The following is a 21,697-nucleotide window of genomic DNA, read 5'->3' as shown; positions in this document are numbered from 1 at the left end:
TGTTTGTGAATGCCTGAAACTTGGCTTCGGCCATTTTGGTTTCGAGCGAGTGTTTTGCTGAGCGATTTGGAGTATTTTCAGTGTTTTCGCCGGAACCTCTCCCAAAAATTTCACCAAGATTTAAACAAATAAATGAGACAAATGTTTGTGAAATTTCACTCGGTCATCAGTACAGCACTAATATCTATCTACGCAGAGGATAAAGAATATATGAGTGTGAGTGCTGCTCTACTGTCAGCATGAACGTGTTTACTCCATAGATGCTAATCAGTTCTTAGTGTCAAGGCCAAGTTTTAAATCCACAAAGTGTAGATTTTTTTTTTTTTTTTTGGCGGCGTGAACATCTTCAGAGAGTGGCTATAATATCCATGGGTCATGCTTTTTTTTTTTTTTTTTCCCACGTATACATATACATACATAAGTATGTTAAATCGTGTGTGCAAGTGTACCTAATATTTCGTCATTTATCCGGGACGCCTGAGTATCTCCAGCTGCTGCAAAATTGCGCAGGAAGTCCAAATGAGCATCAAATGGGTAAGTTGACTCGCTCAATTATAAATGAGCTCATCAGCGTGAGATCACTGAACTTGATTGTCTCTCGTTGTGGGGCGGTGACGTCACGGGCCAGGAATGCTGACAACACAAGAGGAAGTGGGTGATATGAAAGCTGACCACTAGAGGGCGGTCTCGGACTTGAATGTTACCCCCAATCATGGAGCACGCTCTGATGGGAAAAGCCTCAGGTGAGTTTTCCGGGTCGCCAAATGGTCACGTGACTTAGATCCACGTCTGTTGAGCGTCACAAGTCTTGTTATCAACCACGGCCTTCTGTTTTTGGGGGGTCATTTGGGTCAATTTAGATGTAATTTTGTTGATTTATTTATTTTAAAAAAGCACATTACTATACCTTATTAACTTTTTTAACTTTATTTTTTTCTTAACTTTACATGGATCACTTTGACCCGCAGGCAAAAATGTCTTTCTTTGCCACTTTGACTTTAATTTCTAAAGAATTTTTATATTTGTATTCAGTAATTTTCCACTCACAAAAACATGGTATAGAGTTACAAAGTTAGTTCTTTTCCTCTCTGTCCTTACGTAAGACAAGAGCAAATGGGGCAAAAAGTATGCAGGTGCTGTGACATTGTGTTACTTCATGTCCAGTTCCAACAACAAAGACCTTGCCTCTGCTTCCCCCAAAGCGGAACATCAAAACCATTTTCGCGTCCAAAGAATCCCGTTCAAATTTGTTGTGTCTCCATCCAAATCTTTGTTTATTTTGCCTTTGCCTCCACACGTGCACGCACGCGCCGATAGCGTATCTCAAGTATTCCGGGAATCCCGCAGGAGCCCAAACGGCCACAAGCGAGGGATGATACTAGTAAATTCCTAACCTCGGCGCACACAAAGGCATTCCTCGTGTTATATATATATATATATATATATATATATATATATATATATATATATATATATATATATATATATATATATATATATATATATATATATATATATATATATTCTGCAATTGGCTGATGTGAATTTGGTGGGGGCGTGGCTTAGCAAATGAAAACATGTGACGCAATTAGTGTTTTATTCGCATAAAATGATCCTCACTTTCCATTCGTCTCTTGACATTTACGCCCCCTCTTTCAAATCTGAACTGTTTGTCCCGTGTCTCTCCCGGTCGTCACGGTAACCGTCCCGGTCACGTGACGCGGCCGCTGTCCAGCGGCCGCGTCAGAATTCCGCCGGCCGGCCAGCCGAAACGGCAGCGAAGCCGGCGGATGTTTTCTGACAGCAAGAGCGTGTTTTCATACTTACGACGTCTGCGGCCAAATGACATAAAGTGCGTTTCCTCCGCGGAGGGCCCGTTGACTTCGTTCTTGGCAAAACATGCTTTTGAGGGGATGAAGAACTAAAATTAGAATGAAAAAAAAATGAGTCAGAGCAGCTTATCGCTGGTAAAGTTTGACTACAAGTGACTCAGTAATAGGTCACACGATTGGAATGCAATTTGGTTGTGGTTCACAAACAAGCAAAATAAGGGTAGAAAAAAGCACTTTCACACATTTTATTTATGTATTTATTTGATTTTGTTTATATTATTTGCCAGAGATGGTCAACTTCAGGTATCAGTATCAGGCTGATACCAGATTTATTCCAAAGTATTAAGGTCTTATGTTGACAGTCGACACCAGTCATCGATACTTACAATGATACCAAACTTATTTTTCCAGTTCCGGCAGTTTTAATATTTCATGTTTGATAATTCAATTATTATTCGTGTGCGATTAATTCATTGAAAAACGCAATGAATTAAAACTCCATTTTTTTTTTAGCTCTTTCTTTTTCATCCAAAAATATTGAGGACAAAATTGAAGTTAAGTCATTCGTGAATGACAGGAAGGCCCCCCCCTCGTTGTGTCCCTCCCTGTGGGACGCCGCCTGGGGCAAATGTAGGGGCCGACGGCGGGGGGAGCGAGACGAAAGCGCCACCTGAGGCCTATTGATTGCCGTCAAGCAGGAAGTAAAATGCGCAGCCACAAATAGTCAATCTTTTAATATTTACCTTTTTTGCACACTGCACCATTGACTTTTGTTCATCATTAATGCGAGGGACTTTGCTGACAAGGATCAGCATTTTTTTTCTTTTTTTGTCCTTTTCAGGCCAAATTTCCATGACGAGTCTGTCGCGCCCGGTGTCAGCAAGAATATTGATTGCGAAACGTTTCGGAATCGATCGGCGCTTTCGCAATCGATACGAATCGAAGGTGACAGACGCGTGTCAAAACTCACGGCGGCTTATTTTGTTTTCTTCTAAAATATAGTCCACGTTTGACCTATTAAATAAAATGAAGTCAAGGCAAAGCTATACTAGGCAGACAACAACCTTAGCATATTTTGTTCTGGAAACATCTTCAGTTATCGAGCTTCTCAAACCTGAAAATAAGGGCGGAGGCGGGAAAAGGTGTTTAGTCTCGAAGATAAGCGGTTGTTTTCTTTCACGAGAAACGGGAGAAGAGCGCAGGATTAAGGAGAGAATAAGTCAGGGTGGGACAATGTATCGCTAACGCTCGTGTGCATCATTTCTTTTAAAAAAAAGTTTATGAAATTCAACACCGACTGGTAAAAGAGTTGACAGCATCGCGATTGTGTTTTGATTTTTTTTTCATTTATTTCGTGTACACTGTCAGGAAGGAGTTCTGCTAACCGCGGCAACAAGTTGATGCTAGCCGAGACAGTGCCAGCTATTCAGTGCAGATTTCACAAATGGGATTACGCAGATATATTGTTTTGCAATAAAATGCTACCCCGCAGCAAAATAATAGCTTTGCGGCTATATTTAGCTCTTGGAGCAAAGCCTACAAGTCCTACAAAGCATAGCAAGAAGTTTGCATTCTGGGAGTCAGGCTAAGCCACCCAATCAAGTCATTGAAAGGCATGCAAATGTCTTAAGTTGTCCGCTAGTGCCCCCTGGTGGTTTTGGGACCCCAACACAAAAGTTTCTACTGCACCCTGTTCGCGAGTTGCCCTTGAAAGGATTCATGCAAAATCGGGGATAATGCATGATAAAACTTTGGGTGTTCAATATGTCCCAAACTGACAATATTTCCCATTTTGAATGGCAGTAAATGAGCCTGACATGGGCTCAATTTGACACTAAGCAATTTTCAGCCATAAAGTATAAATAGAAACAAGTACAGTACCTGTGATTGAATAGCTACACTTGGAAAGAATATGAGCGAAATGCAAATGTGTTTTATCGCCTTAAAATGTACTCTAAAATGTATTCTGAAAATTCCAAAGAATTTCCAGTCCGATATCCGAATACCAAAATATTCGATAGGTCATTATAAAGTACGGGCGCAAATATGGCACGCCGTATCACGGGTGGCCAATATGGCCATCGCGTTTTGTCAACGGTGGCGCGAGACAGTGGCAGGAAAAGCGCGGCATTCCTTCCCAAACGTCTGCGCCCGTCATTACGGCGTGGGCGGCGTTTTTTTCCGTCCACCTCGGCTTGGCGGTAAACACGGAGCAAACCTGTTGTTGTCCTCTCCCCGGCTATCGCGACGTCCTTGGAACGCCGACTCCGGCGTTCCTCGGAACGCCGCTCCAGGGAAACGGGAGGGGGCGAGGACATCCCCCCCTCGCCCTGGAAGCATCATGGGAGAACGGATGAAAAGAGGGATTGTCCGGCAGCGTTTGCGCGTGTGGGCGGGACTTAGAACATTCTTACAAGACATAGATGGACCTCCGCCAAGGCCAAACAACTTTTTGGTTATAAAAATACGACTTGTGCTCATTTGATGTTACGACTGAGCCAAAGGGCCGCCTGGAACAATGATTATTTTTTTCAAATTCTGGAAATAAATATTTCGCTTTACATAACGCACTTGTTGAAAGAAAAACAACCAACTAAAAGGTCGACAAAAATGATAGTTTTCGCTAGTTTAGCTGGGATTTTTATTTTCCCAAAACAAAAACAAGTTCAACAAACAGGAAGTATCAATTTGTCCCTTCTCAGACGTTACCATTTTTAGCAAGCACACTGGTACTTTTTTTTCAAAACAGTAATCTAAAAATGACAATTATGCTATTAAGCTAGCAATGTTTTATGTTAGCATTTACCTTCCAGCTATCACGAGGGCTCCCATGTGTCAAACGTCAACGCAATTCTCGGAAACGGCAAATGCTGATATTTAATTTCATTGTTTTTTTCAGGCGTGAGTCAGCGCGGCGTATGGAATGTCTGCGTACGCGTTACGACACTCCTTCGCCTACACCGATTGTGAAAAGTTGCGTGATTCATTCCCGATTGGCGCCTGAGTCAAGCATTCATCGGCGGAGGGGCCGCGGGCGGACGGGGGTCTCACCCCGGCCAAATTACTCATCGGCACAATCGCGCGCTTGTGCAATTAGCGTCAGACGGCTAACGGGAAGCTAAACAACAGGTGTAATTATCATGGAGGGCGTAGCGGGTGAAATCACCGTCTTTTTGAAACCTGAAGCGGTCACACCCCTCCCTACGGCACTTTTTCCTTTATTCCCCGGGAAGTACTTTTTTTTTAGGTCCGTTTACGAGACAGTAAAATAAATAAAGGCTTTGGGTGAAGCTATTTGGTCATCCGCGTAGCCCGACGAATCCGCAGTTTAAAAGAAAATTCTGAGGATTCGATTTGCAATCATGTCCACCGGATGGAATTGTCACGCCCTACATGACTGTCAAATTTTGGATGTCGGCTCTCATTTATAACTGCCTGCCCTACAACTATAGAAGACGGTCTCATTAACTGTCGAAATTTCATGTCACATACGCTACAAGTAAAACGGAGTCTTGCTGAGGTTGAAACTACTAAGCAAAATCTTTAATTAGGGAATCCAAAAACTTCTATCTTGCATTTTCTCGCAAATGCAAATTTGGCGCATGCCAGAATGCTCTTATCAGCAAGAAACCTGAAACCGGGACCAAAGCTGGGCGCAACTACAAATAAATCTAAATCGATCTAATATTTTTGTAATAAATGAAAACATGAATTATTAAAATGCTGCTATTAGTTTGTCCCCCAGAATGCTAAAGGATAGCTCAGTTTAGCTAAGATAGTGCCTTGATCTTTCCTTTTGGTTGATTATTATTTGTCCTTGCAGCGAACGAGCACCCAACGCTTCTCCCCAGTACCCCTCCCGTTGTGGCCTACTCATTGATTCATTCCCTGGTTTATTGATCGAGGGGGTTCCATGTGGATCCACACAACAGCAGGGCTATTTTTTGGGGGGGTGGGGGGCATTTTAATCTTTCTTTACCTGTCTAAAATTTAGATTATACAACTTAATCACGAGAATTTTCCAGATGTTTTTGCAGTTGTAATACAAGTTTAGGCCACTGGAGAACGCTGTTTCTCCCTTATGAGTTCTCCATTTTCCCATTTGACCTTTCGAAGCGCGACCATGCTGTTTTCCTCCCAAACTCACGCGCCAGTCTTGGATAAGCGCAAGTGGTAGAAAGCTGAGCGAGTGAAAAGGAGACGAGAAAAGGGGAAAGGCCGCGTCCGTGGCTGCCGATTAGCAAGGCGACCGAGGAGGACGAGGGGGGCTCAGGGGGCGTGGTTATCCCTGCTGCCTGACTGTATATAGAGAACACTCAAGTGCAGCTCCACACATCCTTCTCAGACACACACGCAGAAAAAAAGGCCGCAACTTTCCTCATACTTTTACTTTCGGATTACCAAGAAAGAAATCGGAATTCTACAATAAGGTAAAAAGGCAAGGGTCTGTCTGTTAGCATGCTAGCATTTTAACATGTTGCAATTATTAACTTTTTATGGACTATTTGGTGCACGTCATTCAGGTGTGTGCGTGTTGAATTCAATTGGTCTAAAAGCCGCGTTGATCTCCTCCAGGTTATAAATGTTAAAAAAAAGTTTTTTGTTTGTTAAATTGCGTTCAAGTGAAATAATATCATACGGTAAGTCTGTACACAACCTGATTTCCTGTAATTGCCAAAATCATCCCAGAAATGTCCACTAAATTCAAAATGTTCACTACAAAATCAATACTTCTACTCATTCAATCCCAAAGACACATTTTTACGTTTTTTTTTCAAGTAGATTTTTTTCCAAATATTTTAAAATTTTGACTGTGGGTCTCTAAATTGCTGCTGAATTTGAGAAATTTAGGAATGAATTACTAAAGTAGTTGCTTATTGAGGAATCAAAAATAAGTGATTACTTTAGGTGATAAGAATACTAATATCATTGATTAGATACTAAAGTAATACGTTACTTTAGCTTATTAAGTAATAAAGTAGTCAATTACTTTAGATAATAAGCAGTAATCTATTAATGTATGTGCTAAAATGTAATAGGACTAAAATACAGAAATAAATGTATTACTTTGTGTATAAAGTAAATAAGTGTTCTGTTTTGTTTTTGTTTGTTTTTGTTGTTTTTTACGTTTTTAGACACTCTCTTAGCCAGGCACTTGAAATAAATTTGAAGATGATATAAATACATACTGATTGAATGTCCGGACTCTTAAAAACACAAAAAGATGTCATTAGCATTTAAATAGTTCATATTTTCTTCCACTCAATTGTATTAATCATAACCTTTTTATTTTATTTGCCGCATTTGTGTCTTTGTTTGGGACCAGCTGACCAGAAGTAGTAATGCAAAATCAATTAGTATTGATTGTAATGATTCTGTTTTTTATATAGACATTTACCGTATTAAAAGGAGTCTTTTGCTTGTTTTCTTTTTTTCAAGAGGTACATATCAGATGCAAGAGCTTGACCTTGACTGCGCTTCATTTGAAATGAAATGCATTCATGTACTTTAGTTACACTTTCAAAGTAAGTTTTTTTTTTTTTGAAGGGTTACCTTGAACTTTTTTTTCCGTCTCCAAGAGGTTACTGAGTTCATTATGTGTGCAAGTGCTCTTTGTACCTGACAACAATACAATATAAAGCTCATCTGTGCTAAACATCTTCCACTTGCATACCTGAACAATTTCATTTCACAGGTTAATGCCATTTTATTTTAATTTCCATGAGAGGAGCAGTGCATTTTTCTTTTCAAATCAAGAGCAAATGCTTGTTTGGGGGTACAAGGCCGGAATAAAAAAAAAATCACAGAGGTGTATTTTAATATTTGTATGTCGCGACGGTAACGGTACAGTTTTCAAATAAAGAACAAATAAACTGGAACGTGAAGCACCTTACTGCTAAATTGTGTCATAAGGTGTCACTTCATACTTTTGTTAAGTAAATGAAAAAAAAAAGACAAGGGGGCACTTGCCGGGCTGAAGTTGAGAAGCGGTGATTGAAACAATATACGTTGTAAGAATGTCTGACTCATGATGCGTGCTGTACAGTGTGAATCAAAGTCCATGCATGCAAATGTGCTATAAAATGTAATTGCTCTGCCACAGCCCACTCAAATATTTCAATGAATACATTGTACTTGGCCTTACTGTAAAATGTATCGCGTATGTATGGCGGTGAGTAAAAATGTCCTGTAAAAAGCCGGATTGAAAGGAATGACATTTAGTCATTTTTTAACAAAAAAACTAGGCTGTGCTGAAACACTTCCTGTTTTTAAATTTACGCAGTCTATAAGTGTGTGACCACCTAGAGGTTGATAGTGAAATTACACCAAGCTAGACAAACATATCTCGGTAGCATTTGGCAGCGTACGACACTGCGGACGCAAAAAAGCAGGTTCGAAGAGGATTCGTGAATTTTCGACAAAAACGAAGCCGTGCTGAAATACTTCCTGTTTTCGTCCAATTTTTTACTGCCCGGGAGTGTGTGAGGCCATCTAGTGGTTGATAGTCAAACTGCACCAAGTTAGACCGATATATTTCGATGATGATGAGAGTTTCAGCTTTTTCCCACCGGGACAGTGTGACCTGAACGCCTCAGCGGGTGTTTTATTGCACCGCTTCTGCTGCAACAAAACATTTGTGTAAAGAAAGAGCAGCCCAGCCCATAATACCATATGTGCGCGTGCGCGTGTGCGTGCGTGCGCATATATGACAACAAAAGGCACAGTCATGCAGAAAACTGCGTAGCAAAGATCTTTTCCGGAGCTTCCCTTCACTCGGGGGGGGGCGGTGCCTCCCATTGTGTCCTATGATCGAATTGGATAATTAATGGTGCTATTTACGTAAGCAGCTGCACAAATGTCCCATACAATGTCATTTTTTCGTTTTTTTGTTTTTTTTCGGAGGGAGGTGCATGGGAACCAAGTGTATACGGGAAATAAACACTCGCCGGCAAGTTTTACATTCTTGACACCTCATTGGCGGCCATGTTGGGCTCGTTAGCAAACATTTTCAAAGTTAGTAGCCGCTTGTTGCTAGGCAGAATTTGCGGAGTGTAGCGCTTCGACTTTATGGAGTGTTTTTATCTTATTTTTTTCCTTTTTGCAAGAAGCGTCAGCAAAGTTGGGGATGCCGGGCCACGGAAGATGCTAAATAAAGACATTTACGAGGCGAAACGACAGCAACATCGATGCTACATTTTCAGCCCGTCTATGGGGTTTTACGTGTTTGTTAGCATGAAGCTAAGCAGACTTATGAAGCGGTTGTTTATAGGACAAAGTGTCGTCACGATAAAGACAGGAATGCCTGCAAACAAAACATGCTAAATAAGGACATTTACGAGGCGGAAAAATGCGGCAAATGCCCCCTTCCCTGGGAAGCGCCCCTTCTCCGTGACCCCCCCCCCCCCCTGTGATGCATCACCCTTCCTTTGGAGAGCTATCTTTTCCATCACGCTAAACCGAGCGCGACGTTTAGCTGCTGTTTGTCTTGGCCGCGCGAATCAATTCCACTTTTGCGCTCTCCGGCCGGCAGGCTCATCATGAAGCTGCTCCTGTTGGGCGCGCTGCTCCTAGTGGCGGCGGAGGGAAGCGCGTGGAGGAGGCCCAAGCGGGAGCTGGCCGCCCCGCTGCACACGGACGGCATCCGCGACCCGCTGGGCTCGTACTGCCAGCGGCGAGGCGGCTGCTGCCCGGGCCGCGACGACCTTTGCACCGTGCCCTACCTGGACACCATCTGCTACTGCGACCTCTTCTGCAACCGCACCGTGTCCGACTGCTGCCCCGATTTTTGGGGGCACTGCCTGGGCGTCCGGCCGCCCTTCATTGGTACGTTTTGCATTTGTGTTTATCGTTATTTAGTATTATTATATTATTCAGTATTTGCTTTGTTATATTTGTGTTACTTTAGTATTTTTATATGATTTAGTAATTGCTTTGTTATATTTTTATTACTTTTCAGCAGCCAAGATTGACTTTGTTGTAGTGCAATATTTTTATCGCCATAAAATGTAGGCAAAAAAATGTCCACCTGAGAACAGAAGACTTCTCATGGTGGGAATGTGGGAGGTCGGGACAAAGAATGTTGACAATGTGGGATGGGGGGGGGCAAGACAGGAGCCGGAAGAAGACTCCTTCCGCCCTGATGCCGTCGTGGTCCAGTATTTTCTAACACCGGGAAATTCTTGGAACCTTCCAGAGTGAGCAGCGTTAATGTTCAGCTAATGACATAAGCGTCTGCCTTCGCTTACCTCTGAGGAATTGCCCCCCCCCCCCCCCCCAATCACCAAAGTCGAAGGGGGCCCGGCCGCGAAATCTCCTCGCACCTGACGAGGAAACCTGCGCACCTCGTAAATTCTCCGCCGGCTCATTCCAAGAATTCCGCCCCAAAGAATGTCGCAAACATTCCGATGGGAGATTAGGAGGAATACTTTGTATCCAGGGTTTCAAGGGTTACTCGCGCTATCACTCCACAGTCTCCACTTGGCTGCAGTGCTCAGATTTTCAGCTGCCCCCATTCTCCCTTCGAATAAAATTGATGTGCCTTCTCGTCGTATCATAAATATGTATCAAAAGCTTGCTTGCAATATGCTCCACAGTCTCCACTTTGCTCCAGCAATCAAATTTTTTTCCTGCCCTTAGTCTCTCCTTGGATTAAATTGGACTTCGACCATGGTTCCAGGAATTTTATTACCCATGACTAAAAGCTTTGGACACTGTAGTAAACACCATAGTCTTCCCTTTTCTGCAGTGCTCTTGCTGCCCTTATTCTCCCTTCGGATAAAATCGGTCTCAATTCCACTGACTGAAATTTTATGATCCATGGCTTCAAGCTCTGGACATTGCAGTGAAACGCTCCTCAGTTTCCTCATTACTGGAGTGCTTTGTTGTCTTGCTGCCCTCATCTCCTGCTGGATAAAAGCCCTGGCCTACTTCCTTATCTCCAGTGTATCCCAAACTGACTGTTGCCCACAGTCTCCTGTAGGATAAATAAAAAAATCCTTACCTACATTCTTACCTCAACTATAGTAAATCTCGGTGTTGACTTTTGCGTAGCCTGGCATTGTTGCGTAATACTCCACAGTCTTCAGTTTGCTGCGGATTGCCCTCATTTTCCTCTGGGATAAAAATCTTTTCCTTAGCGCACTCAGCCGTGGAATCAATTGTTAGCGAGCGAAAGTTCGAAGCCGACAAGAAGTGAAAAGAAGCGCCCAGCACATTCCTGCACTGGATTAGCGAAGCTCAGCGCTCCTTAACCTTCCTCTTGGACTTCAACACAAAACTAACACATCCCATTATTGTGACGGCGAATGGCCGCCGTTTCTCCATCCCGAGATGCATTCTTGAGATTTCACCTGTGAATTTTCTCCCTCCTTTTAGGCTCCTGCCAAAGAAATGGGATCAGGTTCCTGTCAGGCCAAACGTACAAGGACAACTGCAATTTGTGGTATGTTTAAAAAAACAATTTAGCCTTCACTTATTTCAACATAGGCATCATGTTATCCGCTGAAAAACTCACAGCTGCGCGCTGTCGGAAGTCGGCTCCCGACTCTGACGCTTATCCAGGCGTCTACCGATAGGAGACCTCCAGAGGATTAAGAATAGAAGTTGATGGATAGCAGCAAGCGCTAAAAATAGCCGGAAAACCTCATTTTATGCTCTGGAACAACAAAGGGGGCCTTGTTGGCGTTAACGCTCTCCAAGAATCGACAACTCCCACTCGCTTTCCCCATCATTTCCCCAACACGCGCCCTTCCGTTGAATCGGAAGTCTTGCCGTCCGCGCCTTCCTCCTTGTTAGCGGCTGTTCGGCTTATCGGGGCCTTCCCGCGCCGATTTGGTTAAACCGCTTGTTTGTATCGTTTGATTGCGGCCTGAGGATTCCGCCTAGCGACAAATGACCAAGCAGAAACAAGAAAATACACAAAAATTATTGTCCATTTCTATAGCCGCTAGCTAGCTTAAAATGTCATAACGCTAACAATAAACCATCTCGGATCGCTCGCCCGGCCGGACTTTGGATTTTGGGCTAAATCTAGTCCATCCGTCTCGGACTTGATTTAGTCCAGAAATAGTCATTGAAAATTTGATTGTTTTAGGCTGTCCAAAGTGGTCTAAATTTAGTCCAAAAATACCAGGAAGAGCTGACATTACGGGTTGTGTTTAGCCCACTTTTCAATCAATTATCGATTGCCTCATTCATTCCCAAAGACGTATTTTAACGTTTTTTTTAGAGTCCAGACATTCAAAACCAGGTACTTTTACTATTTCCGCGTTTGGCTAAAGGAGGGTATTAAAATGGCCGTTGGAAATTAAGTAATGGCATACCTTAGGTGATTAGCTATATAAAGTAGCCAAATATGTGCGTGTGTATATATAGCATAACATTGACTTAAGCCCTGTGAAATCCGCCTAGCGACAAGGTAAAAATCCAGCTTTAGCATTGAAATGCGCTTTTTTTGTTTGCTTTGCAGCACATGCGGCACCACAGGTCGCTGGGAGTGTGAACAGAACGCCTGTCTGATGGACAGCGACATGATCCAGGCTGTCAACAGAGGGAATTATGGGTAAAGCAGACACACATATTCGACGGTAGCCGATGAATAAAGTTGTGATTCCCGGTTGTCCAATTTGATCCGGGATGAGACGGTCGGTGTTGGAACGAAATGTTTTTGACCAGGTGGAGGGCGGCTAACTACAGCCAGCTGTACGGCCTGACGCTGGACGAGGGCATCCGCTATCGACTGGGCACGCAGAGACCCTCCAAAACCATCATGAACATGAACGAAATCCAGGTGAGCGGGAATCTTTATTTTGCCTTTTGCGCTAATTTCGCTTGCGAGTTGGTATGCGGCCGCGGACAGGGGCTCGGCCCATTGTTTGCACTCCGGCCCGGCGCGTTACGTAAGACGCTAAGCAAAACATAAGGGCTCCGAAGGCCCGGCCCCCCGCCCCCTTCCGTACCTCGCCCCGGCATTCCATTCCGGCTTCAAATCCTCCTCCTCGCGCTTTTGTCGCTGCCGGCATGTCGCTACTTGCACCTGTGCGGCCATCAAAGACCCTTTGTGAAAGTCCACTAAAGCCTGTTCCTGCGCGGTTACCGCTTAGCGTTAGCATTTTGCTTCGTGAACATAAAAAGGGGTTGTGGGACAAATAATACAAATATCTGTCTTCATCGATGAGTTTGAATCAATATGCAGACGAGGACGACAAATATAACGCTAGCATATTGGTTAGCAAGCTAACAACCTTGTACTCGTATCGTACGCGTATTACAAGTCCCAATACATCACTTTGTTTAATTTTTTTCCAAAGGCTTTTAAGCCTCACATTGGTAGCACGACATTATTTAGCAATCATTAGTGTTTTACGAAGGTCGGACTTTTTTTTTTTTTTTTTAATACAAATGACGATGGCAATGTTTTCAGGCTTTATGTTAGTAGCATAAAGTTAGCGTCTTGGCTAACAATTAAAAAATAACGTAACACTGTTTTACACCTATGTTTGTTCACGATTGAATATTGAATCGATTTTTTTACGTTTGTCACAGATGAACATGGATCCCGAAGGCGATGTCTTGCCGACCAGTTTCAACTCGGCTGAAAAGTGGCCTGGCAAGATCCACGAACCTCTGGACCAGGGCAACTGTGCCGCCTCCTGGGCCTTCTCGACAGCAGGTAAGCTGAAACAATAGCCATCTTTTATCCGATATCTCCAGAAGAGAGGCAAAGGCCTTAAATGCCACTCTCTCGATTTTCCTCCAGCCGTGGCGTCGGACCGAATCTCCATCCAGTCCATGGGTCACATGACTCCTCAGCTGTCACCGCAGAACCTCATTTCCTGCGACACCAGGAACCAGGGCGGCTGCGCCGGTGGTCGCGTCGACGGAGCTTGGTGGTATCTCCGCCGCAGAGGGTAAATCCTGGGCCACATTCTCTGTTTACTTCAAATTACGTGACGTTTTTGTCACATCCACGACAAGAACTGTACTAGCATAAATGCTAATATAGCATAGCAGGCTAATCCAACTAGGTGCTTGTTTAGGCCTCTTATTGGCATTTGCCAAAATGCTAATATAGCATAACTCGCTAATCTAACTAGACACTTGTGTAGGCCTCTAACTAAAGCTCAATTCTCTGTTACTCCAAATTACGCGTTGCTCTCATCACATCCGGAACAGTAACGGTACTTTGTTGTTATCTGATCAACAAAAATGCTAACAAAGCGTAACATGCTAAGCTAACTACGCGCTTGTGTAGGCCTCTAATGCAGATCATTCTTTTAACAAAAACAATAACTGTACTCTGTTGTTATCTGGTCAAGAAAAATGCTAACCTAGCATAGCATGCTAAACTAGCGAGCAGCTCGCGTAGGCCTCTCGCAGCAGGTCAGTTCCCTCATAAATCGCCCGCCGATGACTATTTAGTTTTGTTCTTTCAGGGTGGTGACGGAAGACTGCTACCCGTACACGCCCCCGCAGCACACGGCGGCGGAGGCGGCCCGCTGCATGATGCAGAGCCGCTCGGTGGGCCGCGGAAAGAGACAGGCCACGCAGCGCTGCCCCAACGCGCACAACTACCGGCACAACGACATCTACCAGTCCACGCCGCCCTACAGGCTCTCGTCCAACGTAAGCGCGGCGCCGCGTCAAATCCATCATCCGTCCAATCATGCGGAAAAGGAGCCCTCGGCTTCCTTATTTGGGCAAAGCATCACCTTGTGTTGCGTTACGTTGACCCGGCGATACTAAACGACAGCTGATGCCTCCTTCAGTCATCCGAGCTCGCTTGTGAAGTCAATAAGTCAGGCATTAAGTAGCCGGAGAGGCCGGGATCAATCTTGTTTTTCGACTTTTCCGGCTCTCCGGGGATGTTGAGCGTCTTTCCGTTTGTTGTCTCTTGTAGGAGAAGGAGATTATGAAGGAGATTATGGATAATGGCCCCGTGCAAGGTAAGGCCCTGCATTTTCATTTATTCCGCTTTGTGACCGTTACGAGAAGTTGACGAAAGACATAGTCGAGCCTTGCTAGACGTGTGGCGGCGTCGCGTTACGCCTAAATCATGTTAGGCCCAAATCATTTTTAGTTGGTTGGAAAAAAGCAAAAAAAATGTTTTCACAGAATTTCTGATTTAGCATCATTTCAAACTATATTTGTCTATTTATTTATTTTGGCCAGGGGTCTCCAACTCCGGTCCTCGAGTTGTTTTCGGGGCTCCATCCACCTTTTTAGGAATCTTTTTCCCCGTTTTCCAATTAATTTGCTCTCAATTTGAAAATAAATAGATCGCATCTTTAAAAAAAAATCAAATACCTGCAGCAACCTTTTTAAAACCTCACATACTCCCTAAAGTGCCTTCATGTACTCCCAGGGGTACACATAAGAACATTAGCGAACCTATGCTCTAGATTAGAAGTTTGATTGTTCAACATCATCTTGAAATCTGTGAAAATTGCACGGTTAGTGAAAGCGCATCTGTATAAAACTTAAAAAAAATAAACGAAAGAATACATTTAACTGATAAAATCACAATAACGCAATTTATAAACAAGTTGCTACATGTTCTAATTAAGTTGCTCTTCATTTGAAAAGAAACGCGTCACAGCATTAAAAACATTCCATTAAGTGTGTCGATAACTTCAGAAACCCCGATAAAATGATCGCATACCTCCTGAAGTGCCTTTGCGTACCCCCAGGTACTGATAAAGCTCATTGAGAACGTATGCTTCATAAGAAAAATTGTGGAACATCATCCGGGAATTCACCAATAATGAAAATGTGCATCCGTATAAAACTTTAAAACCTAAAAGCATAACATGTTTTCAAAGAAGCCACTACAACATACTCAAGAAATGCGTTTCTTCACCTTCTAATTAATTTGCTCTCAATTTGTAACGAAACATGTCACCCCATGAAAAATCCTTCCTGCGATTTATATGGTTAAAAAAATGAGACAAACGTATCCAAATCCGAACGCATGATGTCATCGTGTCTGACCTGCCGCCAGAGGGTTTCTGCTGTCCGGCTTTGACCCCGGTAACTGTGCCCGCCTCACAGTCTGGTGCCCATCTGGACCGCTGTCAAGTTCCCCTTGAATAGGCGAGGCGCGTGTGTGTGTGTGTATGTGTGTGTTTTGCCTCTGGTCTGATTGTTCCGAACGGCAGGAAGACACATTGGCCTCATGACAAGTTTCCTTTTGAATTTCTAAAACAAAGGCATGTGAGCTGCGTGTGTGTGCGCCATTAATCACCTATTGTCTATTTTTTCCATTTTTCATGATTAGCGGGGGGACGTCATCACCGTCTTAAAATCTCAACAAAATAAAAGCATACAACTACTCTAGATTCTATTCTACGCACCTTATGAGGCGCTGCGCTTAAATGAAAATTCGTTGCACGTTATTGGGTGCGCCTTATAGTAAAACATAGTATGTGATTGGATTACGTCTTGATCATGTTTTTGTTTTGTTCGGGGGGTGCCAGCCATCATGGAGGTTCACGAGGACTTCTTTGTGTACAAGAGCGGCATCTACAAGCACACGGACGTCAGCTTCACCAAGCCGCCGCACTACCGCAAGCACGGCACGCACTCGGTCCGGATCACGGGGTACGTAAACGCAGCGCGCCAGCTGTTGTCGCTACACGCTGGAAACATGAATCCCCCCCCCCCCCGTAAGTGTAGACCGCAAATATGCAGACGTCTGACACACCTGGCCTACCTGACTCGCGTCTCCATCATCACTGGGCGGCCGGACGTCTGCCACTCATGAATGCCCCCCCCCAACCCCCTTCGCCGCACTTGAGTCAAAACACAGCCGATAACTTTGAGACTATCTCCAGACAATCAGCCGCTTTGGGGCTCTTTTTGCGGAATGCGTGCGGGAGGTTTTGACTTGCAAAACGTCTTCAATGCCACTTTGTCCCGTGAGACGTTTTACTCATTCATCTTTCCAAGTTAGGAGATTTTTTTTGTCCTTTTAAAAGTATGCAGGGGAAATACGGACACCGCTGCGCTAAAATAAATGACAAGGCAAAAGTCATTATCGCCGTGAATGACTACATTTGTTGTGATATTTAGGCATTTGCGGAAAGTCGTAAAAAGAACCAATACCTGAAAAACAAAGAAGAATTGCTTTGGTTTGAATCATTTTTGAAAAATCCTTCTAAAATGAATTCACAAGTGGTCAAGCACTTGAAAGCATCAGATGGCATCATAACAGAACAAAAGACTTCATCTGCAGCCATTTTCAAGCATTTTTCTCCTTACTGTGTGATTAATTACAAGTTGAAAGTTTAAAAGGATTACAACCACATCATCATTTGGAAATACATTTCCAGGCACTATGCTGTAAAAGAAACGTAGCCAATCAGAAGGCTGAAAAAGTCATAAAAGGCAATCTATAGGTGAAAAACCTTTCCAGTTTTCCGCAAAATTTTTGAACTAGCTGTGCTTGTGTATAGACAAAGCAGCTATTAGCGAGGAATTTTTTTCCACGTGCCTTTCTTGTTGTGACGCATGGATTTCATATAGAGACGGAATGAACCTTTCCGCATGTCACCTTTAGCGTGTTTTTGCCAAAACACGTCAACACGGCGGGAGCCACCCGCGTCCACGCGGCTGCGCCGTAGACCAGCCGGGGTCGTTTGGGGGCGCGCCGGGCGTCCCCGTGTTTTGATAGCGCTGCGCGTCGCTTTAAGCCGGCAGCCTGGGAAAGTGGGAAAGTTTACGCGACGGCCATTGAGCTCCACTCTGGTGGAAAGGCCGTTGTCTGGGCCGCTGATCCCGAGCGCACCGGACAGAAGAACGGGGGATCAGTTCGCCCGCCGGAGGGGTCGCGGCCGGGTTTTCCGAAGCCGGCCGATCGGAGCCGGCGGTACCGTTCCAGCTGGTTTTGCCGATGCTTGAAAATACTAAAGACTTTTCATTGATTTGAAGTAGTAGGATTGGCTTTATCCACTGACATTTCAGGACGAAACAAAAATGTAACTTTGTTCAATTTAATTTGACCTTTTTGCAAAACTCGCTGTTGTCTAACGCCGCGGTTCTCAAATGGGGGTACGTGAAATTTTAACGGAGTTTCCGTAGGTTCAGTATTAGCCGATCCGATTTAATGCGGTGTCAGGAAAAGTGCTTTTTTTTGTTTGTTCTTTCAAATTAAGAGCAAATTGATTGGAACATGAAGCAGGTTATCACTAAATTGTCGTATGACTTCATCAAAAATGTTTGAGAACCTCGAATCCAAGGCGCTCCGGGGCCTCGGCATTTTCGACGTGGGCCGGCGGTCGAATTTAAAATCAAAGTGTCCTCCGGGTCACGTGTTTTCTTCCTTTGGTCACGTGACGCTTGCAATGCGAGCCCGAAGTCACTTTGTGGTCAGTTTCATTTTATCGGGGAACCCCAAAGTTTCGGAAGCGTCCCAGACCCTCAATCCGCCGCCTCGCGTGGTTCGCGCAGCTGCTCGGAACATCGCCGACGAAATACTGCAACTTGTCAAATTCTGACTGACAGGCGACGATGCCCGAATCCATTTCCCAGAATTCCTTTCCCTCCTCTTTTAAAGATAAAAACGGCGTTGGCTACCGGGAGTGTCTCAGGGGGAAAGCAGAAAGTTCCGGATTGCGAAAAAACAGGATGGGAACGGGCCCAGCGAGGGCGAGTCACAGTGAGAATTAGAATGGAACGTGGCCAACATGTCCCGCGTACACAAATACTGCCAACCAAGATGGACGGCAAAGGAAGAATGTTTTTTTGTTTTTTTTTCAAATTCATTTTTGTATTTTTGGATCAAGGCGGCATTCCAAGCAACCGGCCGTCCACTTCCTCTTGTAAATCAGGAGAGGGGAAAAAGGCTATTCTGTATTTTTTGACGATCACATGCATGTGGGAAAGTTGGCTCCAAATACTTTTTTTTCCAGGATGTTGTCGAACAGCGCTTCCTGTCGAGCCGAGTAATGTCGGGATTTCTCAAATTCCGTCCAGTCGTTGGCTAATTTTGCTCCCTGCGTGACTTCGCTTTCTGTTTCGCATCAGGCTCTTAAAATGTATTGTCCATGGAGACAACATTTGGCGTGTCATCATAAGCGGAACTACAAAAAAAAATCTGGAAAAGACACAGGAAGTCAACCATTTTGGCCACACTGTCGGAGAAATTTTGGTTGACATATTTATTAGAAAGTCGGTAAAACTAAACCCTGGAAAAGACAGAAAATGTTTCAATCATACAATTGATGATAAGAACATAAGACGATAAGAGCAAAAATGGGTGGGTGTCTTTCAAAAACGTCTCAAGTCCGACATTTTGCTTGGACGTCCAATTTCGGGAAGATTCCAAAATTTGAGGAACGTTTCAGGGAATTGTGAAAATGTAATAAAGAAAAAAAAATCGGAACAAAAACGGGTGAATGTCTCGCAAAAACGTCTCACGGACACATATGGGGAATTAAACAGGAAGTTGGCCATTTTGTTTTGATGTACCCAAATTTGGGAAAATTCCCCCCAAAAAACAAGCGGATGTCTTTCATGAGAGGTGTCACAAAAATGTCTTAAGGACACTTGGGGAAATGAAACAGGGAGTCAGACCTGTTGCTTTGAAATTTGGGGGACAATCGGAATCAGGATGGAGACAGAGACCGTAACAGTCTTTTCGGCTATTTTTTTCCAGGTGGGGAGAAGAGTGGGACTACAACGGTACTCCCAAGAAGTACTGGGTAAGATCAAAAAAATAATAAATTGCTGCCACCCTCTTCCTCGCCACATCGTCGTGTCCCTTTTTATTGCTTGATTTATTTTTGCAGGTCGCCGCCAACTCCTGGGGCAAGAACTGGGGCGAGGACGGCTACTTCCGCATCGCCCGCGGCGACAACGAGTGCCAGATCGAAACCTTCGTGATCGGCGTGTGGGGCCGGGTCACCATGGAGGACATGCAGCACCACCACCACCACCGCCAGCGCCGCCGCCATGTTTAGAACTTCAGCCCCACGCCAGCAGGCGCTAAACCACATCTAAGCTAGTTTTTGGTTGCCTCGGCGGACGTCTGAGCAAGCCAACGCCGGACCCCTCAGGTACTGTTTCGGAGACCGCATTTCCCACAATTCCTCACTTTCACAACAAGGGAAGGCCTTTTGAGTTTTCTTTCTTTTTTTTTTTATAACCACTTGGAGGCGTCAACGGAGGAGTTTGCGGAAAACAGGAAATCTCTGAGGCACAAATTAAAAAAAAAAAAAAAAAAATCAAGTAATCACCTTGCATTTCCAAATACAAAGCTGCGGGGGGTGTAGACTTTTGCAATTTCCCCGCAAGACACACATACGCGTGTTGCCTGGGCCCAAAGAAAAAGCGAGTGTTTATTGTTTTGATATATTTGTGCAAAGTAGTCTTAAGGCGCTATGATGCTACGTTTGTGTTGCCGTGTTATTCCGAGATTTTATTTTGCTACTTGTGTACTTTAAATGTGATCAGTCATTACAGAGGCAACACTCATGTTGCCTCTTTCGTGTAGTTAAAATGTACAACTTCCCCTGCGGGAATAGAAAATCGCAGCAAGAATACCGGAATCAAAATAGTGAGCTCACTTGTGGCTATTATTCCAAAGGCAACTATTTGACATGCCAAAAAGTGAGCCTGCTCTTCACTATAATTCCTTGCGCAACTATTTCACGCGACAAAAAGTGATCCCGCTCGTAGCTTTTCCCTATGCGGAACTTTGGCTTGCCAAATAGTGAGCCTACCCGCAGCTATTCATTCTTTTATCATCATGAAACATTTGCACGCCAAAAAGTGAGCTCACTTGAATCTACCCTTTTATAATACTCAAGCAAATATTCTCATCAGCCAAATAGTGAACCTAGTTGTATCTCTTATTCCAATAGCAACTAGTTGACTCGCCATATAGTGATCCCTCTCACTGTACTCCACAACTAGTGATCCTACTTTTAGCTCAGATTCCTAAAGCAGTTACATAACTTGCCAGATAGCGAGCGCAATAGTAGCTAGCCTTCCTTAAAAAGCAAAAATTGCGAGTCCACATAGCTGTACTTCCTTGGAGCAGTATTTTAGTTTTTATAAAAAAAAATCCCCAACCAACTAGTGGGCCCGCTTGTAGCTGTACTTTCTGATGGAAATATTTTACACTTTTACCCCCTCCACCTTAAGAAACTCACCTACCAAATAGCGAGCCCTCTTGTAGCTCTTCCTATTCCGCCTTGCCAAATAGTGAGTTGTACTAGCTTAAATTGGTAAAGCAATTATGTTCCCTTCCAAATAGTGAGCACACTCGTACTTTTCAAGCCATTTTGCGCGCTACTCAAAGCGCGTTGCGTCTTTAAGTTTCAGATTCTGGGGGGTGGGGATTTCCCCATCTCACTTGAAAGTCGGGTACGCTGTTATTACGGCCGGCCTTCAATTAGGCTCCGCTTCAAACGGCGTAATCCCGCCTCCTGATAATTCACGCCGTCGCCTCACACTTCAAAGATGGACACGCGTGATTGGACAGGCAAGGTGTCCGCCGTCCTCCGTCTTGCTAAACCAAAGAATGCCAACATCCACTCCACCGTGTTGTGTACGTGCGAGCTTGTGTGCGTGTTTGTGTGCGTGTGTGTTTGAAAAACGCCACAGTCACTCGTGTGTGTTTATTTATGATACGTAAATTATGCTACACTGTACGTTATTCCTCTCGTATCTGTGCAATGTTACGCTATCGGCCGTACGGTGCGCACTACATGTAATGCGGGTGTTCACTCATGCTGCGCAATAAAGTCTTTCCACCACGCCTGCCTTTTGCAGTGTTTTTGTTGGGGAAAAAAAAAAAACATTAACATTAGTTCCAGAGTATCAACTTTGCTGCTATGGGCCCTTTTGTGGGTGCCCTCAATCTC

The 21,697-nt window shown here is 44.1% G+C and overlaps 1 protein-coding gene and 1 long non-coding RNA gene across 2 annotated transcripts; one reads left to right on the top strand and one right to left on the bottom strand.

The window, feature by feature from the left end:
• Window positions 1-455: 455 nt before the first annotated feature.
• Window positions 456-4,109, bottom strand: LOC148406031 (uncharacterized). Its single transcript, XR_015864038.1, has 4 exons — window positions 4,051-4,109; window positions 1,828-1,921; window positions 705-789; window positions 456-633 (listed from the first exon to the last, which is right to left on the bottom strand). It is a non-coding gene; the product is annotated as an uncharacterized LOC148406031 (long non-coding RNA).
• A 1,968-nt stretch (window positions 4,110-6,077) lies between these two features.
• On the top strand, window positions 6,078-21,589 carry tinagl1 (tubulointerstitial nephritis antigen-like 1). Its single transcript, XM_088405326.1, has 12 exons — window positions 6,078-6,262; window positions 9,364-9,656; window positions 11,208-11,274; window positions 12,301-12,393; window positions 12,507-12,621; window positions 13,377-13,503; window positions 13,591-13,741; window positions 14,267-14,456; window positions 14,731-14,776; window positions 16,307-16,430; window positions 19,486-19,531; window positions 19,619-21,589. The coding sequence occupies exons 2-12, from the start codon at window positions 9,371-9,373 to the stop codon at window positions 19,787-19,789; spliced, it is 1,416 nt and encodes a 471-aa protein (XP_088261452.1). The 5' UTR covers window positions 6,078-6,262; window positions 9,364-9,370; the 3' UTR covers window positions 19,790-21,589.
• Window positions 21,590-21,697: the final 108 nt, after the last annotated feature.

The sequence above is a fragment of the Hippichthys cyanospilos genome, chromosome 21, assembly GCF_059441005.1.
Source record: "Hippichthys cyanospilos isolate Australia breed blue-spotted pipefish chromosome 21, RoL_Hcya_1.0, whole genome shotgun sequence".
NCBI lineage: Eukaryota > Metazoa > Chordata > Actinopteri > Syngnathiformes > Syngnathidae > Hippichthys > Hippichthys cyanospilos.
The sequence above is the reverse complement of the archived record's forward strand: the minus strand, read 5'-3'. Positions and strand labels throughout refer to the sequence as shown.